Raw genomic sequence first — 25,706 nt, 5'->3', positions numbered from 1 at the left:
TTGTGTACAGACATAAATGGTCTTTCTCAAAATCTAAATAAAGTAAACCAGACTTATACAAAAGTAATTACAAATTAAGAATTTATTTTAAAGTTTTCATATTTTTAGAAATAAAAGGTTTAAAAAGCAAAAACCTTGCAGAAATGGTAATTTTGTTATATCCTAATTGTCTAGGTGTTCTGTAAATGAATATAAAAATATACTTCAAATCTTTATAGAACAAAAAGAAAACCACATTAATCATTAGATACTTTTGAATTTTCTTTACTCCTCCCACAGTTGAACTCACAGATTAAAAACTGATTTACATCCTGAAGAACAAATCTCCAGCAGCCAATACACAAATTAAACACTGTAATTACGTGCAAAGCTGTTGTAAAAATGTACAAAGTACATAGGCTTTGGGGAGTTATGTACTTCTCTTATTAAGTGACTGAAACTTTTAGATGGAAATCTTTGAAGAACTGTGAGGTGACTTTGTCAGTAATCTCAAAAATCCCAGACAGGAGAGGATCCTTCCTTCCTTTTCCTTCCATGTGATTATCTTAAGGAAGGCATGATGTAATAAGAGAAAGCATTTTACAGACCCAAAATCCAAGTTAATTGTCAACTAAAGACACCGCCTCTGATGTGGATGGTTTCATTCAATCCATGTTCTACCAATTTTATATCTTCTAGATCATCTTTTATGATGCTAATCAAGTGGCTAAGGCCTTCCTGTTGTTGTTTCAAATGCTAGAATTAAAGAAAATAAAATGTTAATAAAACATTAATGTACTCTTAAACTAAGCAACTTACGAGACTATTTTACTCTTTTACTAAGCAATACAGTACCTAGTAGCTACCCTGAATATAACAAGCATGCATATTTAAACACTAAAAGTATCATTGCCAATCATTTTATATGTACACACTGTATCTTTAAAGTGCTTTTACCAACTTCTGACCAAACCAAATCAAAGGACTATTAAAATAGAACTCAAAGCACTTAAATATAGATGACTAGTAAAACAGTAATTTTGAAAACAGAATTTTCAGTGATGGTAATAGTTGCTAACATTTTAAGTAGTCCTTCCCATGTGCTAAGTATTATCTTAACAGCTTTACTAGTATTAGCTTGTACTTCATTTAGAGCCCTCTGAGTACTGTTATGGTACTCAGGATAATTTCCACTCTATAGTTAAGGAAATGAAGACACAGGTTAGTAAGCTGCCCAGGGTCATAGAGTGGATAGCCAGGATTTGGTTCTCAAACAGTATATTGCTTTTCATTTTTTCCAAATTCTTACTGCATATATAAATTTTAAAATATAGCTGTGTTATGCTAGTACTGTTTAATTTTATTTCAAGAACTTAACAAAATTACATATTTTCCAAGAACATAGGTTTTAGAAACATGAAAAACAGCAACACCTATTCTAGAGCATATAATACCCGAATCACCTGCACCTGAAATCCTCACAGCAGGCAACAGTTCTAACTGCATATGTCCCACAAAGTTTACCATCAGACTACAAATGAAAACAAGTGCTATCAATGCTTCCAGCCTCTTCCTGCAAGAGAACCTCAACAGTGAATGAAGGTTCTGCTTTCAGCACATTCTCATGAATGCTGATTTTGTCTTTGTGTGTGTATGCTGGTCCTGGGGCTTGAAACTTGGGGCATGGGCACTGTCCCTGAGCTTTTTCACTCAAGGTTAGCATTCCACCACCTGAGTCATAGCTCCACTTCCAGTCTTTTGCTGGTCTCATGGACTTCCCTGCGTGGGCTGGCTTCAAACTGTGATCCTCAGATTTCAGCCTCCTGAATAGCTAGGATTACATTTGAGCCACCAGGGCTCGACTATTTTGCTTTGGGAATAACAGCTATCCTATACTGGACTTGTAGTGACACCTACCTGCTTGATTTCTCGTAATAGATCTGCATCTACATAGTATCTTTCTTCAGATTTGACTGCTCCAAAATGATTTTGCATCCTGATCTGGGACATCAGTTCATTTAGCCGGCCCTAAAAATGAATCAGAAAACAGCAGCTAACAACAGCACCCACATGTTTCTTGAATTTAGACCACAGGGGTCTAAATTCAGAGCTGTACCACCGAGCATGCCTTCCCCTCTTACACTGTTTAATTTCCTGCCTGGGTGTATGTTAACCATGATCTGACTTTTGTTTCCTGTGGTGGCTGGGATGACAGGTGCATGCCACCATGCTCAGCTTCTTCCTTAGAGAAAGGAGTCTAGTGGGCTTTTCTGCACTGGCTTCCCTGGAACCATGAGCCTCCCAATAGCAGCCTCTAACTAACTAGGGTGACAGAGGCATCCCACGTGCAGCTATTGGTTGAGAAGCTTTTGATCTTACATGTATACCTAGGCTGGCCTCAAATCACAATCCTGACTATTCAAACATCCCAGGGGGTTAGGATTACAGGCATGAGCCACACGTCCTATGTGGCTCAAGTGGTCAATTGCCAGCTTTGAATGAAAGAATAAAAAGATTGTTTATGTCATTATCCTGTTTATTATTTAAAATCCCAACACAAGCCAAAAGAATCACAACTGTGAGTTTAATTAAACCTTTCCCAACAGAACAAATGATTAATAAACACAACTATACAAAATTTGTTTAAAGACCACTAACACATTCCTGAAGATCCATGTGAAAATAAGCTCTGGCTTTATAATCTTAGAAATGTTTACCTTGAACTGAGTAGGTGCATTTAATTCACACTGGATTGTATCTAACTGAACCCGCAACTGCTCTTCGTCAGCCTGGATGGCATAACCACTCTTTCTTTGAATTTCCTGTTTGATTAGGACCTATACAAAGGAAAGTTACCAATACTAATTAGAATCATCTCTTTAGGGCTGGGAAGGTGGCTCAGTGGTAGAGTGCTTGCCTTGCACGCATGAGGCCCTGGGTTCAATTCCTCAGCACCACATACTCAGAAAAAGCCACAAGTGGCACTGTGGCTCAAGTGGTAGAGCACTAGCCTTGAGCTGAAGAGCTGAGGACATCACCCAGGCCCAGAGGTCAGGCCCCACAACCAGAAAAAAAAAAAAAAAGAATCATCTCTTTAGTCATGAAAGTCATTTTACTATAACTGCTAACAAAAATCAGTTGAAAGCTATACTAACCATATAGCAAGACTCAACAGTCCACACTTCAATTCGGGTGGTAGTAGTAGGGGATATACTTTTTTGTTTTTATAGTACTAAGGTTTGTACTCGGGGACTGAAGCCTTCTCACTTACTTGCTCAGCTCTGATGATACCACTTAAAGCCACACCGCTAGCCCAGTTTTTTTTGCTTTTATAACATATAAATGTTATATTATTCAGCTTCATTTTATCTTTACACTTAAAAAATTAACATTAGGGAGTATGTTTTTTGAAATACTTAATAAATTTATATTCTATGCCATTTGAATTTTTTACGGTGGTCTGTAGTTTGTTAAGTGAGTTAATCAAATCCCTAATTTTCCTCATAACTGACAGGATGCAGCTGCATGGGTGTCATCCCAGCTACGTGGGAGACATGAGAAGCTGTGCACTCTGAGGCTAACCATGAGCAAAAGCAAACACCTTACCTCAAAAAACAAAAGGGGCTGTGGTATGGCCCACATGGTAGAGTGCCTATCTAGAATGCCTAGGTCCCTACCTCAGTTATAATAATGCTGTATTTGTGTGTCTGTAAGGCAAATGTTCTCTCATTCTTAAAACAAACAGTGCTTGACTGAAGCTCATTGTCCTATAGTTTTCATGCACATTCATGTGAATGTACATATAGACCCCCAAATAGCCTTATATACACATATATACCACTGCAATCCTCGTATCTCAGCCTCCCGAGTAGCTAAGATTACAAGTGTGAGCCACTGGCACCTGGCTTAGCTGGCCCTTGCTCCACTTTCTTGCTCATGGCTAGGGATCTACTATTAGAGCTACACCTCTAGTCTGGTGTTTTTGCTAGTTGGAGGTAACATCTCACAGACTTGTGTGCCTGGATTGGCTTCTGAGCTGCTAACTTCAGATCTCGGCTTCCTGAATAAACTGGGTTACTGGTGTGAGCCACCAGCGTCCTGCCTAAGTGAAGACTTTTACAATCACTTCCATTTTCCTATGCATATAGCTTTTGCTAATTGATTTTGATATGTAATATTTCTACTTTCATGGTTTTATAATTTCAGTTTTTTTCATCAGCCTGGAAGCTGTTTTTCAATGATTAACTACACTCTTCTCTGAAAACCATCATCAGTGACTTTGTACATGCTCCCCTTGCACTAACATGCTTTACTTCAACTTTCCCTCATACTAAGATGGATTTCAGGTATTTTTCACTTCGGAACATTTTATTCTCTTCACTCAACCTTGAAATACAAATCCTTTAATTTCTAAGTTTCACAAAGGAAATTTGGTTTCACTTTAGACTACTGTCTTTTTTTCTATTCTGCATTTTGCCCTTATTTCACACATACCATCTTAGAAATGGTGAAAAAATATTAAAATTACCTGTAAAGTTCTATGGGACAGATCCATGAGTTTCCTCTTGTATTGTGCAATTTTGGCCATGGTTGTAGTCTGATTCTTTTGTAGTTCACTAATATCTTCAGATATGATCTGTGGGAAAAAAAGTATTTTTGCTTCTTTGGCCTCATAGACCCGACTAGCATAGAACTAACTATTCTACTGCACCAGTGCTGAGATTACAGGCATATGCCACTACACCTGGATGAAAAACATGTTTTTTTCCAGGTAAATTATGGATATCACAACTTTAACAGGTTCACCTATATGTAAAGTCTAATTTTGCAATGTTTTTCATTTTCCCAAATACAAAGTCTTGGCATTTTATATCCCTTCCCTTCTTATGAAAGCACCAAAGATTTCTTTAGACCTTCAGAATTTTCAGTGATGAGCCAATATATATAGTAGGGAATAAAACATTTCAGAAATAAGAAATTTTCAATATTAGGGAATATATCCAGTAACTGGCTGAGATGGAAAATGCTAATATAAAATAATGGTGGGTGATGGGATCCATAGTACAAGCTACTGGAGCCAGAAAGTATAATACAGTCCAACCTAAGTGTTACAGAATACCTGGGAGTAATGGAGAGGAAAAAAAAAAAAAGATATTCACATTTCTCTTCCCTTCCATTTTCTTTTTTTGGGGGCCAGTACTGGGGCTTGAAATCAGGACCTGAGTGCTGTCCCTTAGCCTTTTCACAGCTCTGCTTCTAGCTTTTTGCTGGTTAATTGGAGATAAAGAGTCTCACAAATTTTCCTGTCCAGGCTGGCTTTACACTGTGATCTTTAGATCTCAGCCTCCTGAGTAGCTAGAATGAGCCACCTGCACCCAGCCATGCCTCTGCATTTTTATTTGTTCTCTGTCCTAAAATCTTATTCTGCTGTTTGAAGCCTTAACAGACTAGCACAAAGTCTCCTGGTTCCATTAAGCAGCCCAATCAAGTTTAACCTCATACTTGTCCCTGCCTTAATCATTGTATGCCATTGGCTTACATCAACATGTGCTAGGAAAAAAAAAATTAAGATTGCAAGAAATTTTAGCATGTGGGCACATGGATGGCCAACCTGTGCCCATCAACTTTTCAAGAAATGGATGAGGAACAAAATTAGGTAACCATAACACCATCACAGTGTTTACTAATAAGCTAAAATTAGTGAAAAGAACATATGAGATTTTTTTCAAAAAAAACTTAAAAATGATTTTTTATTCCTCTAAAACTTTTTTTTTAATGGTGCCAATCCTGGGGCTTGAACTCAGGGCCTGAGCACTGTCCTGAGCTTTCTTGCACAGGACTAGTGCTCTACCATTTGAACCACATCTCCACTTCCTTATAAAACTATTTTGAAAGAAATAAAGTAATTATAAAGACCTCAATGATTAAAGAGATATAACCTATTCATAAATGAAATGTTTAAAAATTCAGTTTTCCACAGGATTAGTCTTTACATTTAGCAATTACAACCCAAATTATAGCTGTGAAAAGCTGATTCTCAAACCTTTGTTTTTGGTGGTACTAGGGGTTTGTTCTCAAGGCTGTGCATTTAACTAGGCAGGTAGTTACTAGACCTGCTTCTAAAATCTTTATGGGAGAATAAAGATCCACAATGAGCTTAAAATAAACTGAAAACAACAAGGATTGGAAATTTAATCCAGTAGATAATAAGATCTATCACAAAGCCATGAGAACTTGAAAAAAAAAGTGAAACTAGTATGCTAACAGACCTGCGGCCAGTGAAAATAGTGAGTTTAGACATAGAGCTCTCTCACACACATACATATATACATAAACATGCTATCAAGGTGCTGGGAAGGTGGCTCAGAGGTAGAGCGCTTGCCTTGCATGCCTGAGGCCCTGGGTTCGATTCCTCAGCACCACATAAGCAAAAAGAAAAAAGCCAGAAGTGCCGCTGTGGCTCAAGTGGTAGAGCACTAGCCTTGAGCTGAAGAGCTGAGGGACAGCGCCCAGGCCCAGAGTTCAGGCCCCACGACTGGACCCCCCCCCCCAAAAAAAAAACCCAAAAAGAAAACCCAAAAAAAACCAAAACATGCTATCAACTAAATGCTTAATTGGGACAAATCAAAAATTTTTTTACAGATGATATTCAAGAACTGGATCCATTATTTAGAGGAAATAAAGTTAGGTTTATACACATGTATAAAGGGTAGCTGTACAATGACAAAATGTCTAAGTATGAAAGTTAAACTCAGAAATGTTAAGAGGAAAACAAGATTCTTACCCCACAAGAGCTTGTGAGGTGAAGAACGATTTAAATAACCCACCCAATCCTAATTACAGGGTAAAATAGTGGATGGCCATTACTACATTCAATTTAAGGAAATCTATTCAACTATTAGGATACCAAAGACGAGTTAAGAGATGAGAAACAAGATATCTGCAATGTTAAAAACAAATGAGGATTAAAATCCAAAATGGTAAACTAGTGAAGAAAAGGTAGAGCTGGGCATTGGTAGAGACTGAAAATGGGATAACTACAGTTGAAGGCCAGCTTGGGCAGAAAGGTCTGCAACATTCTTTCTTAACTCATAGACAGTACCATGGTATGTATCTACCTGTCATCCCAACCTTCTTGGGAAGCTGAGATTGGAAGGATCACTGTATCAGGCCAGCCTGAGCTGGAAAGTCCCTAAGATTCCATCTCCAAGGAGGGAAGCTGGAAGCAGAGATGAATGTCTGTGATCCCAGTGACAACAGAAAGTCTGAGAGTATGCAGCTCACAGCTCAGGCGGAGCCTGTATGGGCAGAGATCTTCTTCTAAACGAAACCAGTAGAACCCAGGGCTGGAGGCATGAGTTAGGGGAATAATACTAACAAATGTGGGGATCTGAATTCAAGTCCCAGAACCACCAAAGGGGGGAAAAAAATCAATTTGTCACTTATATTGGGCATCACATTATGTATACTTTTTGGCTTGTGAAGATTAATTTTTACCTTGCTTTGGGGACAACATTTGCTTTTTGGAAGTCATACTGTATTTTTACCAAATTAAGGGCACATAACATTTTAAGCAAAGCTGATAACATGGAACTGAAAGCTTCTCTGAACCAACTGATTTGTGTTATGAATGTGTAGGAATTAAAAATTACAGTTAGGCAGAATATTTGAATCCAAAATAAGCAAATAGTCAAAGCCCCAAGACTGGCATAAATAAATATGTAGCCAGGTGTGTTGGCATATGCATATAACAAATACGTCTTAGCATTTGGGAGGCTCAAGTGGAAGGATTTTAAATTTTAGGCCAGCTAGGCTACATAGACCCTACCTCAAAATCAAGAGAAAACACAAGTATGAACATTTGTTGGGTTTAACTAAAGTGATGCTTAGAGGGGAACAGTATTAAATATTTATATTAGAAAAGAAGGATCACATATCAATCATCCATACTTCTACATTAAGAAGTTAGAAAAACAAATTCAAAGCAAGCAATTTAAAGGAAATAACAAGACCAGAAATTAGTAGAATTAAAAAACTGGAGAAAAAAAAAAAAAAAACAATAAAAACCAAACCTTACTCTTTGAAACGATCAATGAAATAGACAAATGTCTAGCAAGACTCACAAAAGAGAAGCCGGGCGCTGGTGGCTCACGCCTGTAATCCTAGCTACTCAGGAGGCTGAGATCTGAGGATCTCGGTTCAAAGCCAGCCCGGGCAGGAGAAACCGTGAAACTCCTATCTCCAATAAACCACCAGAAAACCGGAAGTGGCGCTGTAGCTCAAGTGGTAGAGCGCTCGCCTTGAGCTGAAGAGCTGAGGGACAGCGCCCAGGCCCAGAGTTCAAGCCCCACGACCGACAAAAAAAAAAAAAAAAAGAGAACAGCTTCTCTGGTGTTACTCTGAAGAACTCTAAATTGAAGAACTCTTCTTTAAACCCAGGTACCAGTGGCTCATACCTGATATCCTAACTACTCAGGAGGCTGAGATCTGAGGATCATGGTTCAAAGACAGTCTGGGTACGAGATAGTCCATGAGACAGATCTCTAATTAAAAGTTAGAAGTGGAACTATTGCTCAAGTGGTAAAGCACTAGCACTGAACAAAAATGTCTAAGGAACAGTGTCCTAGCTCAAATTCAAGCTCCAGGACCAGCACCAAAAAACAAAAACAAAAAAGTTTAGTCACATGCTAGTCACTATTAATAGTCAACTTAGCTCTTCAGCTCAAGGCTAGCTAGCGCCCTACCACTTAAGCCACAGTGCCACTTCTGGCTTTTTTCTGCTTGTATGGTACTGAGGAATCGAACCCAGGGCCTCATGCATTCGAGGCAAGCACTCTACCACTGAGCCAACTTCCCAGATCCCATACTAGAATTTTAGAATACAAAAAAGGAAAAATGTTTATGATACATCCAAATATTTGTAGGGTTGTCACAAGAACACAGGAAGCAATGCCAGAAAAAATGATGTAAACTGTAACAACGCAGACATTGAATGTATGTGAGAGAAGAGAGAGAGATAATACATAGTAAAATAAGTAAATATAATCCTTTCTATTCTCAGTGCTAGAGAATCAACAACTAATTGCTTACATCTAATCTGGTCTGATGCTGCTTAGTCATCTGATCTTGAACCTTCAGTCTTCGAAGAAGTTCTTTGAAACCCACCATGGGTACAGGAATTAACCTAAAATGCAAGTGGATCAACATTCAGTCTGAGGCCTACCAATACCAAAAAAAATACAGGATGTAAATAATGTTACATAGTAACATTCAAGTAATTTTATATCAAATTTCTAGATCCATGTCTATAAAATTAAAGTTATTTTCTATTCAGCCTCCCTTGCTTGCAAAAAGTTATATAGTTTTGTCAAAAAACTTTCATTATTTAAATGCAAATCATTAGGGGATTAACATTCAAGATTTCTCCTTCCTTAGTTTGTACCTTAGTGCTGCCTCACCATGGCAGATATGTTTTAAAATATGATGAAAGTAAACTCTCCTCAAACGTAAGAATTAAAATTAATAGTTCAGTTCAGATTTGTTACTTTCACTAGTAGTAAAGATCATACATATTTAGATGAAGATATACTTACTTTTCAGAATCAGGATTATCCACCTTGGCTTGTTCCCAAATAATAGGATCAACACCTACCACAAAGAAAAAATATTTTTTCTAAAGCAGTCTTCTATGTTTATACTATTTATATGGGAAAGGCTTTCCTAAAGTAGGTATAATAAAAAACAGCTGTCAAATATGATCACTGTAATTTTTTTTTTTTTGCCAGACCTGGGGCTTGAACTGAGAGCATGGGTACTGTCCCTGAGCTTCTTTTGCTCAAGGCTAGCACATTACCACTTGAGCCACAGCACCACTTCCAGCTTTTTCTGTGTATGTGGTACTGAAGAATGGAACCCATGGCTTCATGCATACTAGGCCAGCACTCTACCACTAAGCCACATTCCCAACCAAAAATAAAAAATTCTGTAAGATAAAGCTAAAAACAAAAGTACAGATTGAAAAGCTGTAACTTAAAGGTTAATTGGTTTGCTTCTAGAAATATACAGCTCCTATAAATAAAAAGACAAAAATCTAATAGAAAAGGGGGGAAAGAGATAAATAGGTAATTTACATTAAAATTGTAGCTAATAAACAGAGGAATTAGATTAGAACAATTCAGTGGCAAAAAAATCCATCCAAAAAATCCACTTTCCTATCAAGAATATAAATTACAGAGCTTTTTTTGAAGGGCAATTTGGCACTTATCATGCTACATTTTTGACATACATAATACTGACCCAATTTCAGTACCACAGATCTATTCTAAAAAAGTAGACACCCATGGTTTTCAAAGATATATTTACAAGGATGTTAAGTGCTGCAGTTTTATAATACTGAAAATATATGCCAGGTGCTGGTGGCTCACGCTTGTTATCCTAGCTACTCAGAAGGTTGAGAGTTGAGGATCATGTTTCAAAAACAGCCTGGACAGAAAAGTCAGTGAGACTCTAATCTCCAATTAAACATAAAATTCCCAAAAGTAGAGCTGTGATTCAAGTGGTAGAGTTCTAGTCTTGAGCACAAAAACTCAGGGAAAGTACCAGACTCACTTTCAAGCCCTAGGACCAGCAACAAAACAAAACATAGAAACAACACTAAGGCTAAGTAATTAAATAATGTAAAATTAGTAAAATACTAATACTACCTAGTGTTTAAGCAGAATACAGTTTGTCTTCATGTACTGATGAAAATTACTAAGAAATACTGGAAATAAAAAAGAAAGGGGTGGTGAATTCTTTTTTCAGAGTAACTACATAATATATATCTGCTTACATTTTAAACCACAGATTAAGGAATAGAATTCAATAAATTATTAACAGTTACTTCTAGGGAAGAAATAAAGGAAATTAGCAAGTAGACTAGGTTATTTGTAAACATTCACAACAGGAACACATTCAGGTTTTAATACTCAGATGAAAATTAGAAAAGTTAAAATATTACAAGTGAATTACCAATGGCCAGATGAATTATGGACTATTTTTACTTCATGTCCCAATTTTTTTTTTTTGGTCAGTCATGGGGCTTGAACTCTGGGCCTGGGTACTGTCCCTCAGCTCTTCAGCTCAAGGCAAGCAATCTATCACTTGAGCCACAGCACCACTTCCAGTTTCCTTAGTGGTTTATTGGAGTTTCATGGAGTTTCCTGCCCTGGCTGGTTTTGAACCTGGATCCTCAGATATTAACCTCCTGAATAGCTAGGATTACAGGCGTAAGCCACCCAATTTTTTAACAAGCATTATTAGCTATTTTTTTAATTACATGACTGAAGACAAAACTATGTCCCCTAAATAAGGAGACATAAAATAAGTTCATTCAGATTTCATTAACACTAATAACCAAAAGAAGGAAGATCATTTATTTCAAAAGGTTTCATTTTCTCAACTTTATGACTCTAGAAACATACCAGCAGGAGGATTCTGTAAAAGCTGTTTGATCTGTGCAGGAGAAAGTTCTGTTCTTGTCATAGAAAGTGTGACACCAAGTTGCTGCAACTGTGTTTTTATATTGGCTTGTTCAAAATGGGAGTAGAGTATTGTAGCTGGAACTCTTCTTGAGGTACCATTAGGAGAACGCTCAACAACATAAATGACAACTTCTGTCCTGGAGAAAAACAACCAATGTGCATGAGCACATAACTCATAAACCCTAATATCAACATAGGATATAATTTTAGAAGGGTGTTTAACTCAATTCGAAAACAGTTCTAACAAGGAATTAAAATGTTTTTCCTTAAGTCTTAGAAAACTTCACTTGTAAATGAACACAGATTCTACAGAGTGTAATGAGTTGCTTCTTTGCAAGTAAGACCCAAGAAGTAAAATCTGACTCAGTTATTGTCTCACACTAAAATAAGTAATTTAAATTCATCTAACTTTAAATAGCCTCAAACAAATACCTTGCTGCTAAAACTAAAATTATACATAGCACAAGGAAAGTAAACATGAATAAACACCAATAGTAATCAGCTAACAAAACTCCTCTAGTAACATCTTTGTGGCAGCATAATTTGTACATAGCCACAGTAAATGTCTCTTCTATGTCCTGAATGAAAATCTACAAAATCAGTTACATCTAATAAGATAAAGAAAAGCTTTTAAATAAATATTTCTATAAACACTGGATAGCAACCAGCTGAGTAATAACATTCTATTCTAAAATTTCATTTATACTTCAGCAACAAAAGCACTTTTGAAACACAGCATACAAAATAAAAGGTATTAAATGTATACTTACTGATCATCTGGCAATGTTTTAATACCCTCTACATTTACAGTAAGGGTCTGGTTTCCTCCCAAAACTTTATGTAGTGATTCTACCAACTGCTGTTGTTGATTTCGAATATCTGTTTCTTTTTTGTTGAAAACTAAAACCACTAGACCATCTTCATCTTTATTATTTGGCATACAACTATAACCTACAGCCTGTAAAATGACAAAGTAAATCACATAAGAATACATAAAGACTTTGCACATTTAATATTAATAGTTTAATATTTACTAAAATGGAAAAAAAAGCTTGTCTGATAAATGAAGGTAATAATTCTTTCCACCATTCTTATTCTGAAGACAACCTCACATTCATAAAGAAAAAATATATTAAAGAATAAAATAAAGCCAGGCACCAGTGGCTACCTGCCTGTAATCCTAGCTACTCAGGAGTCTGAGATCTGAAGTTACACTAGTAATCTCAGCATTCCAGAGACTAAGGTAGAGGGATCGTGATTTCTAGGTCAACCTAGTCTACATCATAAGTAGGTCAGCCTGAGTTATAGAGTAAGATCTTGTCTTAAAAAGAATACTAGGTTCATATTTGTACAGCATGATCAAGGCCCTCAGTTCAATTCCCAACACCTCAGGGTAAAGAAGAAAAAAAAAAAAGGGAATATACTGCCCAGTAGCAAAAATACCTAAATACTCCAACTGACTGGTGAACAGATTATCTGAAGTCAAATTTAAATTAGCCAAAGAATCAGAATGATTTTTTTTTTTTTTTGGGTCCGGTCGTGGGGCCTGAACTCTGGGCCTGGGCACTGTCCCTCAACTCTTCAGCTCAATGCTAGTGCTCTACCACTTGAGCCACAGCGCCACTTCCGGCTTTTTTCTTTTTGCTTATGTGATGCTGAGGAATCGAACCTAGGGCCTCAGGCATGCAAGGCACGCGCTCTACCACTGAGCCATCTTCCTAGCCCCTCAGAATGATTTTTAAAATTTGTGTGTAATATTACTTTATTGCCTTTGACATCCAGCTATTTGTAACAAGGTAAAACATACCTAAGAGATCTCCTGTCCATTGACTGGTATGCACTTTCTTGGCCAATGTTAGATGAATACATCCAGTTTCAAATCCTGATACAAGTGCCAAAAGCACCACTGTCCCTCTAACATTTTTTCCTTAGCTGTACAAATTACATTCTAGTCATTTGAGATACTCTGCTTACTCTAGAACCATATACATAAAAGAACTCACTTTGACTTTATACTTCCTGTATTTTTAAATAAAAGTATTAAAGAACCAAGCAACTATCTTTATGATGTAATTTTACTCTAAAACTAAGTTCTTGCTTATACTCTTAAATGAAGTTCAAAAATGGTATTAATACCTTAAATCGACAAAAGGGATTTTCTTGTGTAAATTCTACTGGAGGAATATTATTGTTGAAATATCCTTTTCCTGTTCCCCAAAAGGCTTGCAGTTGATTCCATTTTGCCAAAATAGCATCTCTCTCATCTCCCAATAATGTTGGAGCAGAAAGAGCACTTGCAGTATTTATCAGTTGGTTGGACTGGGTTGGAGCTTGTGTAGGCTGACTGAAGAGACCACCTAATGCTAAAATGAGAAAAATTACTTAATTCATATCTTGGTGTGGTTGGCAAAATATACTTCCCCACACACAAATCAGGTCCATATCCTAATCTACAGAACCTGTATGTTATCTTACATGGCAGAAAAGGAATTCTCAAATGTGATTAAGTTAAGCATGTTGCAACGGAAGATTTTCCTGGATCAACACAACAGGCACAATAAGTGGAGATGGAGCTCATCAAAATGATATTTGAAGATAGAGGTGGTTGAGCACTTGCCCAGCATGTACAAGGCCCTGGGTCCAATCCCCTGTGCATGTATGTGTACACACATGTGCACACACACACACACACATAGCATGGAGGAAAGGAATGCTAGGAGAGACTGGTCACTCACACTTGTAATCCCAGCTACTGAAGAGGCTGTAATCTGAGGATCACAGTTCAGAGCTAGCTGGGGCAGAATCCTGTTAAGACTCTTATCTCCAAATTAACCACTATACAACTGGAAATGGGGCTTTGGCTCATATGGTAGAGTTCCAGCCTTGAGCAGAAAAGGCTAAGGGACACTGCTAAGGTTATGAGTTCAAACCTTAATATTGGCACCAAAAAAAAAAAAAAAAGGTTAAGAGGATGAGTATAGGGGTGAGTACTTGTAATCCTGGCACTCAGGAAGCTGAGGTAGGAGGACCAAGAGCTCAGCCAGTCTGAGTTATAAAGCAAGACCCTGTTTACGAGTGCCTATATTTAAAAATTCAGAGATTGCAAGTAACTTACTGATCAACATCTTGTTCGGAAAAAAAAGGAAAAAGCAAATTCTAAAATTAGTAGAAAGGGGGCTGGGAAGGTGGCTCAGTGGTAGAGTGCATGCCTTGCATGCCTGAGGCCCTGGGTTCGATTCCTCAGCACCACATAAGCAAAAAGAAAAAAGCCGGAAGTGGTGCTGTGGCTCAAGTGGTATAGCGCTAGCCTTGAGCTGAAGAGCTGAGGGGCAGCGCCCAGGCCCAGAGTTCAGGCCCCACGACCAGACCCAAAAATAAATAATAAAATAAAATAAAATTAGTAGAAAGAAATAATAAAGAGGGCTGGTAAGGTGGCTCAGTGGTAGAGCACTTGCCTTGCATGCATGAGGCCCTGGATTCGATTCCTCAGTACCACATAAACAAAAAGAAAAAAAGCCGAAAGTAGTGCTGTGGCTCAAGTGGCAGAGCGCTAGCCTTGAGCTGAAGAGCTGAGGGGCAGCGCCCAGGCCCTGAGTTCAGGCCCCACAATTGGACCCCTGCCCCCAAAAAAGAAATAATAAAGATCAGGGTGAAAAAAATGAAATGGAGGGTGACTAAAAAAGTATTAATAAACAGTTGATTCTCTTGTTAAAAAGACAAAACTAACAAATCCTTGGACAAACTAACCAACAAAGAAAAGACCTAAATTAATAAAGAGATGACTATAAGGGGATATTATATCAGGTGACAATGAAATCCAGAGGCTCGGGGAATATTTTGAGAATGTATATTCCAACAAATTAGAAAATCTACAAAAAAGGGAAAAATTTCTAGACACACAGTACCTACCAAAATTGAGGTAAGAGGATATAAACAACCCAAACATATCAATTAGAAGCAAGACTGAATCAGCAATAGAAAGTCTCCCAACAAAGGAAAAGCTCAGGACAGATAGTTTCACTATTAAATTCTATTAGACCTCTGAAGAAAAATTAACACCAGTGCTCCTAAAACTATTGCATAAAGCAGAAAAGGAAAATTTCCAGATTTATTGTAAAAAAACATACTTAAGTATGCAAAAAAAAATAATACGCTACAGACCACCTTCCTACATGAAGAGATAGATACAAGATTCTCAATAAAATATTTGGAAACCAAATAAAACAACACATCAAAAAGGTGACTAAGTTTCATTCAAGGAATGCAAGGATGGTTTGACAAATACAAATCAATGTGGAAGTGAGGCTTGACGGATAGAGTACCTGTTTAGCAAGTATAAAGACTGTAAAGTGTAAAGACCATGCCAAAACAAAACAAACCACAAATCAATAAATGTAATACTGCATAGAAATAGGACAAATAGATGATCAACAAAGTACAAAAATTCAGCATCCTTCATGAAAAAAGCTCTGATAAAACTAGAAGACCAGACCTCAACATCACAGCTGTATTTTGACAAATCTCTAGCCATCATTATACTGAATGGGGAAAAGCTAAAAGCATTAACATTAAATCAGTAATGTGACAAGGGTGTCCACTATCTCCAGTCTTATTCAATATAGTGCTTAAAATGTTAGCCAGAGTAGTAAGACGAAGAAGGAAAAGAAATACAAACAGGAAAGAAGTTAAATTATAGCTATTGGCAGTAAATGATCCTAAGACCTTAAAGCCACCTACCGGAAACTCTTTAGATTTGATAAACATTCTCAGCAAAGTAACAATATAAATCAACATAGAAAAACCAGTAGCATTTCTATATGCCAATAAGGAACAGTCTGAGAAAGATATCAAGAACAAACATGCGAAATAGCCACAAAACAAAGTAAAACAAAACAGGAGGTGAAAGACTTACAATGAACACTATACACACTGAAAAAAGAAACTGACCTCTCAAGTTTATACACTGGCTGTAAAACTGAAAGCAAGACAAAGGGTGAAATTCAACAGTGGTACTTACTAAACATTATGTTGAAAATGAAACTACACAACTTGTGGTTGGGGACAGGAGGAAAAAACTGGGGGAGAATGGGGGAAGGGATGATATTGTTCAAAGAGAAATGATCTCTATACCAGACTTAGGCAACTGTTACTCCTCTGTACATCACCTTTATAATAATAAAAAAATAAAAATACACTTCCTCAAAAAAAAAAACAAAAAACAAACCAAAACTCTGAAAATCTACAGATACAATGCAATCTCCAACAAAATTCCACAGGAAAAAAATTCTAAAATTTATACTGAACCACAAATGATTTTTTTTTTTTTTGGTTCAGTCGTGGGGCCTGAACTCTGGGCCTGGGCGCTGTCCCCCAGCTCTTTAGCTCAAGGCTAGCGCTCTACCACTTGAGCCACAGTGCCACTTCCGGCTTTTTTCTTTTTGCTTATGTGGTGCTGAGGAATCGAACCCTCATGCATGCAAGGCAAGCACTCTACCACTGAGCCACCTTCCCAGCCCCTCACAAATGATCTTAAACAATGCTATCCTGAGCAAAAAGCGTAATGCTAGAGCGATTCACAACATAGGTCAAGTATCTTTGACAATACAGCTCATGTGCTCTCTCTCCCCTCTTATCTTCCTTCCTCCCCACCTTCCTCCTGTCCTTCTCCATCCTTCTTCCTTCCGTCCCTGTGCCAGCACTGGGCTTGAACTCATTCTGGACCTGGACACTGGCCCTTAGCTTTTTGTTCAAGGCTGGCACTCATCATTTGAGCCATACTTCACAGCTACAGGGAATAAGCCAGAGATCATAGTCTAAGAACAGCTCCAACAGAAAAAAAAAAAAAAAGTGCAAGACCCTATCTGAAAAACTAAAGCAAAAGTGGCATGAACTTAAGTGGTAGAGCTCTTGCCTAGGCAAATGCACAGTCCTGAATTCTTCCAAAAAGAAAACAAAAAACATGCTGCCAAGGGTATGGGGAAAAGGTGGTGGCGAGGTAAATTAGTCCAGCCACAGAAGTTTCTCAAAAAAGTGAACGTTCAAGCTCCATAACCAACAAAAAAATAAAAGTATAGACAGACAAGATGGAAGACTCATGTAACTCCAGGACTTGGAAGGTAGAGGCAGGAGGATTATATGACTTGGGAACAGCTGACCTACATAAAAAGACCCTATCTAAAATAGAAACAAAAATAATAAAATGTATTATACATACACAATGTAGTACACAAAACTGTTATTTGCAGGAAAATAAAATTGGAGATCACTAGAATACTAAGGTAAGCAAAATAACAAGCCAGACTAAAAAACAAGTATCTCTCACAAGTAGAATCTACACACACACACACACACACACACACACACACACACACACACACACACACACACACACGCACGCACACGCACGCACGCACGCACGCACGCACGCACGCACGCGTGCATGACATGAAGGTATAGGACTCTTTGGGATGTGAGAGTTGGGGACAAGATAAGGTAATTTGGGGGGGCTGGGAAGGTGGCTTAGGGTAATTTGGGGGGCTGGGAAGGTGGCTCAGGGTAATTTGGGGGGCTGGGAAGGTGGCTCAGTGGTAGAGCGCTTGCTTTGCATACATGAGGCCCTGGGTTCGATTCCTCAGTGCCACATAAGAAAAAAGAAAAAAGCCGGAGGTGGCGCTGTGGCTCAAGTGGTAGAGTGCCGGCCTTGAGCTGAAGAGCTGAGGGACAGCGCCCAGGCCCAGAGTTGAGGCCCCATGACCAGACCCCCCCCAATAAAAAAAGAGTCTCACAGATTTATGGGCTGGGAAGGTGGCTCAGTGGTAGAGCGCTTGCCTTGCATGCCTGAGGCCCTGGGTTCAATTCCTCAGCACCACATAAACAAAAAGAAAAAAAGCCGGAAGTGCCGCTGTGGCTCAAGTGGTAGAGTGCTAGCCTTGAGCTGAAGAGCTGAGGGACAGTGCCCAGGCCCAGAGTTCAGGCCCCACGACTGGACCCCCCCAAAAAAAAAGGTAATTTGGGGGTTGCAAATGATCAAAATACAACACATTATATACATGTAGAAAAATATCATAATGATGTCAGGCGCCAGTGGCTCACACCTGTAATCCTAGCTACTCCTAGGAGGCTGAGATCCGAGGATAGTGGTTCAAAGCCAGCCCAGGAAGGAAAGCCCATGAGATTCTTATCTCCAATTAACCACCAGAAAACCAGAAGTGGTGCTGTGGCTCAAGTGGTAGAGCGCTTGCCTTGAGCTGAAGAGCTCAGGGACAGCACCCAGGCCCAGAGTTCAAGCCCTAAGATGGACCAGAAAAGAAAAAGAAAAATGTCATACTGATACTCATTTGTTTTCTCCCCAAGTCGCGGGGCTTGAAACTCTGGGCCTAGGCGCTGTACCTCAGCTCTTTAGCTCAAGGCTAGCGCTCTACCCTTAAGCCACAGCACCACTTCAGGTTTCTGAGTGGATTGGAGATGAGTCTCATGGACTTTCCTGCCCGGGCTGGCTTTGACTGGGATCCTCAGAGCTCAGCCTCCTGAGCACCTAGGATTACAGGCATGAACCACAGGCAGCCGGCTCATTATTTTGTACTTTCATATACACTTAAAAGGAGGTTTGGGAGCTAACATAAGAGACCAGCACTGGCTAAAACTGGAACAGTATCAACATCAAGTGATAAAAGGAAAAAAAAAAAAATCAACAAAATAAAGGATGTGCTTTTTTTGATAGAGGTGTTTCGAAAATCAAGGTAAAGATCACCATTTTTTTAACCCTGAATGAATGGATCTAAGTAACGGCTGCTAACATCACTACAAAAACAGTCAAATGCTTCTCAATAAAAAATACACTATCTTCTGATACAGTCTTACAAAAACAAATATATATATACGTTCCCAAATCCAACTTAACTATTAAGAAATACAGAAGAAAAAGACATAGGTTAAACTATCTTACAAAAATGTAATGTTTTTGTAACTGTAACCCTCTGTATAGTATCTTTACAATAAAAAAAAAATGTAAAAAAAAATGTAATGTTTTGCAGTCTGACTGAAAAACTCTGGGAGAGATAATTATTTGAGCAATTTTAAAAATAAAAAAGATAAATAGGGACCCTACAGATTTAAGAAAGATAAAACTGAACATTATAGTTTACACACTTGAATGACAATGATAAAAGGAAAGCAGGGTACTAATGACTCATACCTCCAATTCTAGCTACTTAGAAGTCTTAGGTCTGAGGATCTTGGTTCAAAAGCCAGCCCAGTCAGAAAAGTCTGTGAGTCTCTTATCTCCAATTAAACACACACACACACACACACACACACACACACACACACACACACACACACACACACACACACACACACACACACACACACACACACACACACACACACACACACACACACACACACACACACACAGTCCGGCACAAGTGTTAGAACATCAACCTTAAGTAAAAAAAGCTAAGGGACAGTCATCAGGCCACTATAGTGGCAACAGAAAAAGGAAAGAAAAGGTGACTGGAAGTTTGTGTTTGCCTTATTATTAAAGCATGTTAATGGGAACAGTCAAGAGAAGTCAGAGGAAAAAAAGTGATTGTAGGGTTGGGAAGGTGGCTTAGTTGGTAGAGTGCTTGCCTAGTATGCATGAAGCCCTGGGTTTGGTTCCTTAGTACCACAGAAACAGAACAAGCCAGAAGTGGCACTGTGGCTCAAGTGGTAGCCTGCTGGCCTTGAGCAAAAACGAAGCTTAGGGACAGTGCCCAGGCCCTAAGTTCAAGCCCCAGGACTGGCACAAAAAAAGGGGGGGGGGCCTAGTTGGTTGTCAGTGGCTCATGCCTGTAATCCTAGCTACTTAGGAGGCTGAGATCTGAGGATCATGGTTGGAAGCCAGCCTGGGCAGAAAAGTCCCTGTAAGACTTTACCTTCAATTAACCCTCAAAAACCAGAAGTGGACCTGTGGCTCAAAGTGGTAGAGCACTAGCCATGAGCATAGGAGTTCATGGACGGCACTCAGGTCCCGAGTTCAAGTCCTGCAATCAATAAAAAAAGGCTAATCTGGGGCTGGGAAGATGGCTCACTGATGAGTGATTGCCTCACATACATGAGGCCCTAGGTTCAATTTCTCAGCACCATATAAACAGAAAAAGCCAGAAGGTGTGCTGTGGTTCAAGTGGTAAGAGTACTGGCCTTGAGCTGAAGAGCTAAGGGACAGTACCCAGGCCCAGAGTTCATGCCCCATGACCGACCCCCACCCCCCAAAAAAAGGCTAATCTGCTAAAGTATTTCAAGCTGATGTTGGCTATTGTGGTTTTACATTCAAAGACGAAAATCTCATACTCACTAGTTTGCTGCTGTTGCTGCTGTGTATTGAATCCTCCAAATCCCAGGCCAGCTCCCAAACCAGTACCTAAACCAGTACTAGTTCCTGTTGCTGTGCCAAAACCAGTACCAAATCCAAAACCTTTGTTCTGAGTGCCACTGAAGAGTCCTTCGAATGAAAAACCAGACTTGCATAAGTTAAAAAACAATTGATTTTTACTTCTACAAATGACTTAGGATAGCTTCTTACCAGTAGTGCCTGTGTTTGCTGGGGCAGAAAAGCTGAATGCAGAACCTGCACTTGTTGATGTCGTCCCAAATCCTCCAAACCCTCCTAATTAAAGAGAATTTTAAAAAGGATTATTATTTTGTATACATAATGGTCATTTCTTTCCGTTTATTCTATAAGTAATCACTAAACATAAAAAAAAATCTTGGTCTAAGTTTTCTTTTCCCTTCTTTTAACATCAATTAAAAAAATTATACTGCAGGGCTGGGAAGGTGGCTCAGTGGTAGAGCACTCGTCTTGCATGCTCAAGGCCCTGGGTTCAATTCCTCAGCACCACATAAGCAAAAAGAAAAAAGCCGGAAGTGGCGCTGTGGCTCAAGTGGTAGAGTGCTAGCCTTGAGCTGAAGAGCTGAGGGACAGCGCCCAGGCCAGAGTTCAGGCCCCATGACCGGACCCAAAAAAAAAAAAAAAAAAATTATACTGCTAATCAAGAAGTTAACGTATTGCTAGAGGTATACAACTTAAGTAGTTTAAGTAGGAATATCACAATGCAATACATGCATGAACTTATAGCTAAGAAAATGTATTAAGCGTCCTGATATAACTCCAAAGTGATATACTTTTAGAGTAGCAATTACATAATTGAATACCTACAAGATTCAGACTAATAAATGAGTAAAGCAGACTAGACATTTACTGATAGAACTGTTTCAAGTGAAATTTCGAAAATGGCAGCAAGACAGGGTGAATTTGATCAGGATTAAGCCTCCTGATATAAAGTGATATACTTTTAGAATAGTGATTACATAACTGAATACCTACAAGATTCAGACTAATAAATGAGTAAAGCAGACTAGACATTTACTGACAGACTGTTTCAAGTGAAATTTCGAAAATGGCAGCAAGACAGGGTGAATTTCATCAAAGTACTTCACATACAAGTAATAAATACAAATACAATGAAATATCCTTGTACAATTAACTTATGTTAATTTAAAAAATTTTAATGGCACCATCCCTAAAATTTTAGTATATTGTTGCAGAACAGAAGTTCAGCAGTGTTCTATGCGCCCATTTCCCCCTAAGAGAAACAGGAAATCTTGATTTTTCTATGTGAAATTTATGTTTTCGATTTTTTTTTTGACAATGCCAGGGCTCCAACCCAGGGTCTTGCACACATGCTATGCAAACAGTCTACCTTGTGTTACATCCCCAGCTCAAATTTCAAAGCCTAACTCAATTTTAAAAAAGTATCCAATACAACATTCAGCATGGTAGTCAATTTACAACTGTTGATGAACTAATATACCTATACTAACCTCTTTTTTTACTTAATCTGTATCAACTTTTCAAAAGGAATGTATCACTACACTCAGCTTTATACAATAACAATGTGTTTCTTAAATGAAGAGATGGGGAAAATCCACAAGTGGAGGCAGTAGAGGGGAATGGACAGGTCTCTACCACTGTGATAATTCAGACGAATTTCACTTCTAGTAAGTCTAGAAACAAATTCAACTATATCTCACAACAAATGAATGGAATGGCATGCCATCGGATCTAAATTTTTTTTTCAGTTAGTGCCAGTCTGTTGTTGATTATCAATGTGGTGTCAAAGACTTTCAAGGTAAATGCTTACCATTAATACCATTAATATCCCCCCCCCCCTTGGTACCAGTACTGGGACTTCAACTGAGGGCTTAGGTACTGTCCCTTTACTTTTTTGTTTAAGGCTGGCACTCTACCATTTCCCTGTCTAGGCTGACTTTGAACCTCAATCCTCAGATTGGCAAGGATTATAGAAGTGAGCCACTGGTGCCAGGATATCAACTAACTTTTTGGGGGAGGGATACCAGTATTAGGACTTTTAACTCAGGGTCTGAGTGCTGTCAAGATTCTAATTTTTAACCTTATCTATTTCTTTTAACAAGTTACATTCATCACTATTGCAATACAAAAGATACAAGGTAAAAAAAAATCACTTGATATTAATAACAATTCTTAGAAAATGAGAGTAGTCTGAATGTTACATATGCAGGCACAACCCAATAGTCTACTTTCTTACAGGTTCTATGATAGTACTGCAAAATAAGAATATTCTGATAAAAGCACCTCAAGTATTAAACATTAGACCTTCCATTTCCACGACATATTCTGAACTGACTACATGCTAAAATACGAGTATCTTATCATGTTCTGAAATACCAAAAATATTTTATTCCTAATAGTGATTCTGCACAAATAAAAAACAAAAAGTATCCTGGAATTTCTAGCAGACCTTTGGTAAAGGATATAATCATATGAAAGTAATCAAATAGTCATATTATCTGAATTCAAAACTTACAGTGATACTCCCAACATGAAATCAAGCAAATATCAACAGGTTTATTTATATTTCAATTGTGATGTGGGTGGCTTTATTTGGAAACACAAAATTCAAAAAAAGTTTTACCCAGTGCCAATTTTAAGCAAACAATGAAAGGTAAACATACAACTAACATAGGTGACCACTTCAAATATATCTTTTTTTTTTTGGTCGGTTGTGGGTCTGAACTCTGGACCTGGGCCCTGTCCCTCAGCTCTTCAGCTCAAGGCTAGCTAAGCGCTCTACCACTTGAGCCACAGTGCCATTTTTGGCTTTTTCTGCTTATGTGGTGCTGAGGAATCAAACTCAGGGCCTCAGGCATGTAAGGCAAGCACTCTACCACTGAGCCACCTTCCCAGCCCCACTTCAACTATATCTTAATGAGTAATTTCATCTTTACAATGTTCAAATTTCAACGTAGATGCTAAGGTGATATTCACATTGTGGCAACAAGGGAATAAACAAAATGCCTGACATCCCAAATAAGTCTACAGAAAGAAATGTCTACTAGGTGCATATAATTGGCATGGGCATAACTGGCATAATGTAAGAGAATATGGAGGATAAATTCATATACGAGCAGCTGATGAAAGTTTCACCTATGCAGTAATTGTAAAGTACACATAAATCTATTTTAAATTTGTATATCCATTATAGTTTGTATTCTGCAAACTTCTAATGAGCTTCATTTCTTCATTTTGTTTTGTTACTAGGATTTGAACTCAGGCCTCTCACTTGCTAGGCACTCTACTGCTGAGCTATGCATCCAGCCCAAAATACATTTTTGAACAAACATAAAGAGGTCTAGCCTACCTCTCAGAACTCAGTGTCATCTAGCAGAGTAAACTGCTGAGAATTTCTAAAAAACAAAAAAAAATCCAGTGTGAAGAACTGGAGATATTTTCTACAACAGTGTATTTATAGTAATTCTAGTGAGTTAACAACAAAAAAAAAAAGCACAATTATACAGGTGTATTTAGAAAACAAGACAGTTTACTGCTGTTCGTATAAGACTTGTTTCTCTTGGAAACACAAGGACAGTAAAATGAAATTCCAATGAAAAACGCAGAAAAAAATGAAAAATGACTGCGGGAGTCCAAGAATCTCTGGAAAATGATCCTGACTGGTTAGCTTATACTTTGGAAGATGTATCTAATAATTTGAAGGACACACTCATTCTAAATAAAAATTTCTTCCAAATCCTTATCACCTGAAAGATGTATGCTGTTTGATTAAATGCAAATTTAACAGGGCAACATTATAACCCTCAAACCTTCCCCAAACCCCATTTTTCTAACAGTCAAAACATGATTCAGATGTCTTTGATCTGACATTAAATTTCCTCCCCTACTCAGTCGTCGTTCTTTCCCCAACACTCTCGGAACCACGAATTATTCTTGGACTCCAGCTCCCAACAACTGGTCACACATAACGGCCCACAGTAGGTACCTGCGCTTGCCAGACTGTTACCAAAATTGAACGGAGTCGCCGAGGTGGTGGAAACACCGAAATTCCCAATATTAAAGTTCACTGCGGGATTAGCAGTTAATCCGAAACCCCCAAAATTAAACCCACTGGCGGTGGAGTTGGCAGTCTCAAGCCCACCAAATCCTGATAGGCATACAGGTAAAGAAACAAACAACGGGGGAAGGAGGGGGGGGGGGAGGAGAAAAGAAGAAAAGGAAAAGAAAGCAAGATAAAGATTAGAAGAATCCACAAGAGGTGTCACCTGAATGCAGCACACCAGCATTCTCCCCAAACGGGAGCGGGCAGAGGTGGGGGTGCACAGGAGGCGCTGGGAGCCCCCCACCCACCCCCGGCCCCGGCGAAGACCACGAGGGGCCCGGGCGCCGGCTCCCGTCCCTCCAGGGCGGGAACCCGAGTTGCTGCGGGACCGCCGGGGCTCCCCAGCCCTATCTCCTCCCCGGGCAAGGGGAGAGGGGAGCAGCCTCGCACCCCTGCGAGTCGGGGGCCCCGGGCCCTGGGCGGCCTCACGCGGGGCGCCGCCCCACACCTCCACGAGGGGCCTCGGGGCCTCGGGGCCCGGCCGGCCGCCGCCCGCCCTTTTCAAATGCCGGGGTTTCCGCGCGCGCGGTCCAGAGGCTGGGAGTCCCCACGCCCGAGGGGGAGGCCAAACGCATGCCCTCCTTCCCGACAGAAGGCCCGGGGGAACTCACCCGCGGGTGCCGCAGTGGCGGCAGCGGTGCCGGACGTGCCCGAGGGAGTCCCAAAATTGAAGGCCATGTCGCGGGAGCAGCAGCAGGGGCCGAGGACCGAGGCGCTGCTCCCGCGACGC

At 39.2% G+C, this 25,706-nt stretch overlaps 1 protein-coding gene across 2 annotated transcripts; it reads right to left on the bottom strand.

Annotated features, from left to right (window-relative positions):
* Positions 1-85: 85 nt before the first annotated feature.
* Positions 86-25,706, bottom strand: Nup54 (nucleoporin 54). 2 transcript variants are annotated; one of them, XM_070012681.1, is made up of 13 exons: positions 25,588-25,703; positions 24,860-25,021; positions 21,067-21,150; positions 20,839-20,985; positions 13,638-13,864; positions 12,272-12,459; positions 11,442-11,638; positions 9,573-9,627; positions 9,070-9,163; positions 4,508-4,615; positions 2,697-2,816; positions 1,897-2,007; positions 86-735 (listed from the first exon to the last, which is right to left on the bottom strand). In XM_070012681.1, exons 1-13 carry the CDS (start codon positions 25,652-25,654, stop codon positions 607-609), a joined length of 1,689 nt encoding a protein of 562 aa, XP_069868782.1. In that variant the 5' UTR covers positions 25,655-25,703; the 3' UTR covers positions 86-606. The 2 variants fall into 2 exon arrangements, with proteins under 2 accessions (XP_069868782.1, XP_069868783.1); XM_070012682.1 differs by lacking the exon at positions 24,860-25,021 and having other exon boundaries at positions 89-735; positions 25,588-25,706.

Source organism: Dipodomys merriami, unplaced genomic scaffold, assembly GCF_024711535.1.
Source record: "Dipodomys merriami isolate MVZ:Mamm:240054 unplaced genomic scaffold, mDipMer1.0.p SCAF_9, whole genome shotgun sequence".
Taxonomy (NCBI): Eukaryota; Metazoa; Chordata; class Mammalia; order Rodentia; family Heteromyidae; genus Dipodomys; species Dipodomys merriami.
The sequence above is the reverse complement of the archived record's forward strand: the minus strand, read 5'-3'. Positions and strand labels throughout refer to the sequence as shown.

Excerpts from the sequence above, each read along its gene's own strand:
- Nup54 (XM_070012681.1), bottom strand. The coding sequence starts at position 25,654 with ATGGCCTTCAATTTTGGGACTCCCTCGGGCACGTCCGGCACCGCTGCC. Across the intron at positions 21,151-24,859 it reads TAACAGTCTGGCAAGCGCAG|GAGGGTTTGGAGGATTTGGG; the intron begins GTACCTACTGTG and ends CTCTTTAATTAG. Across the intron at positions 11,639-12,271 it reads AAAACATTGCCAGATGATCA|GACAGAAGTTGTCATTTATG; the intron begins GTAAGTATACAT and ends GTTTTTCTCCAG.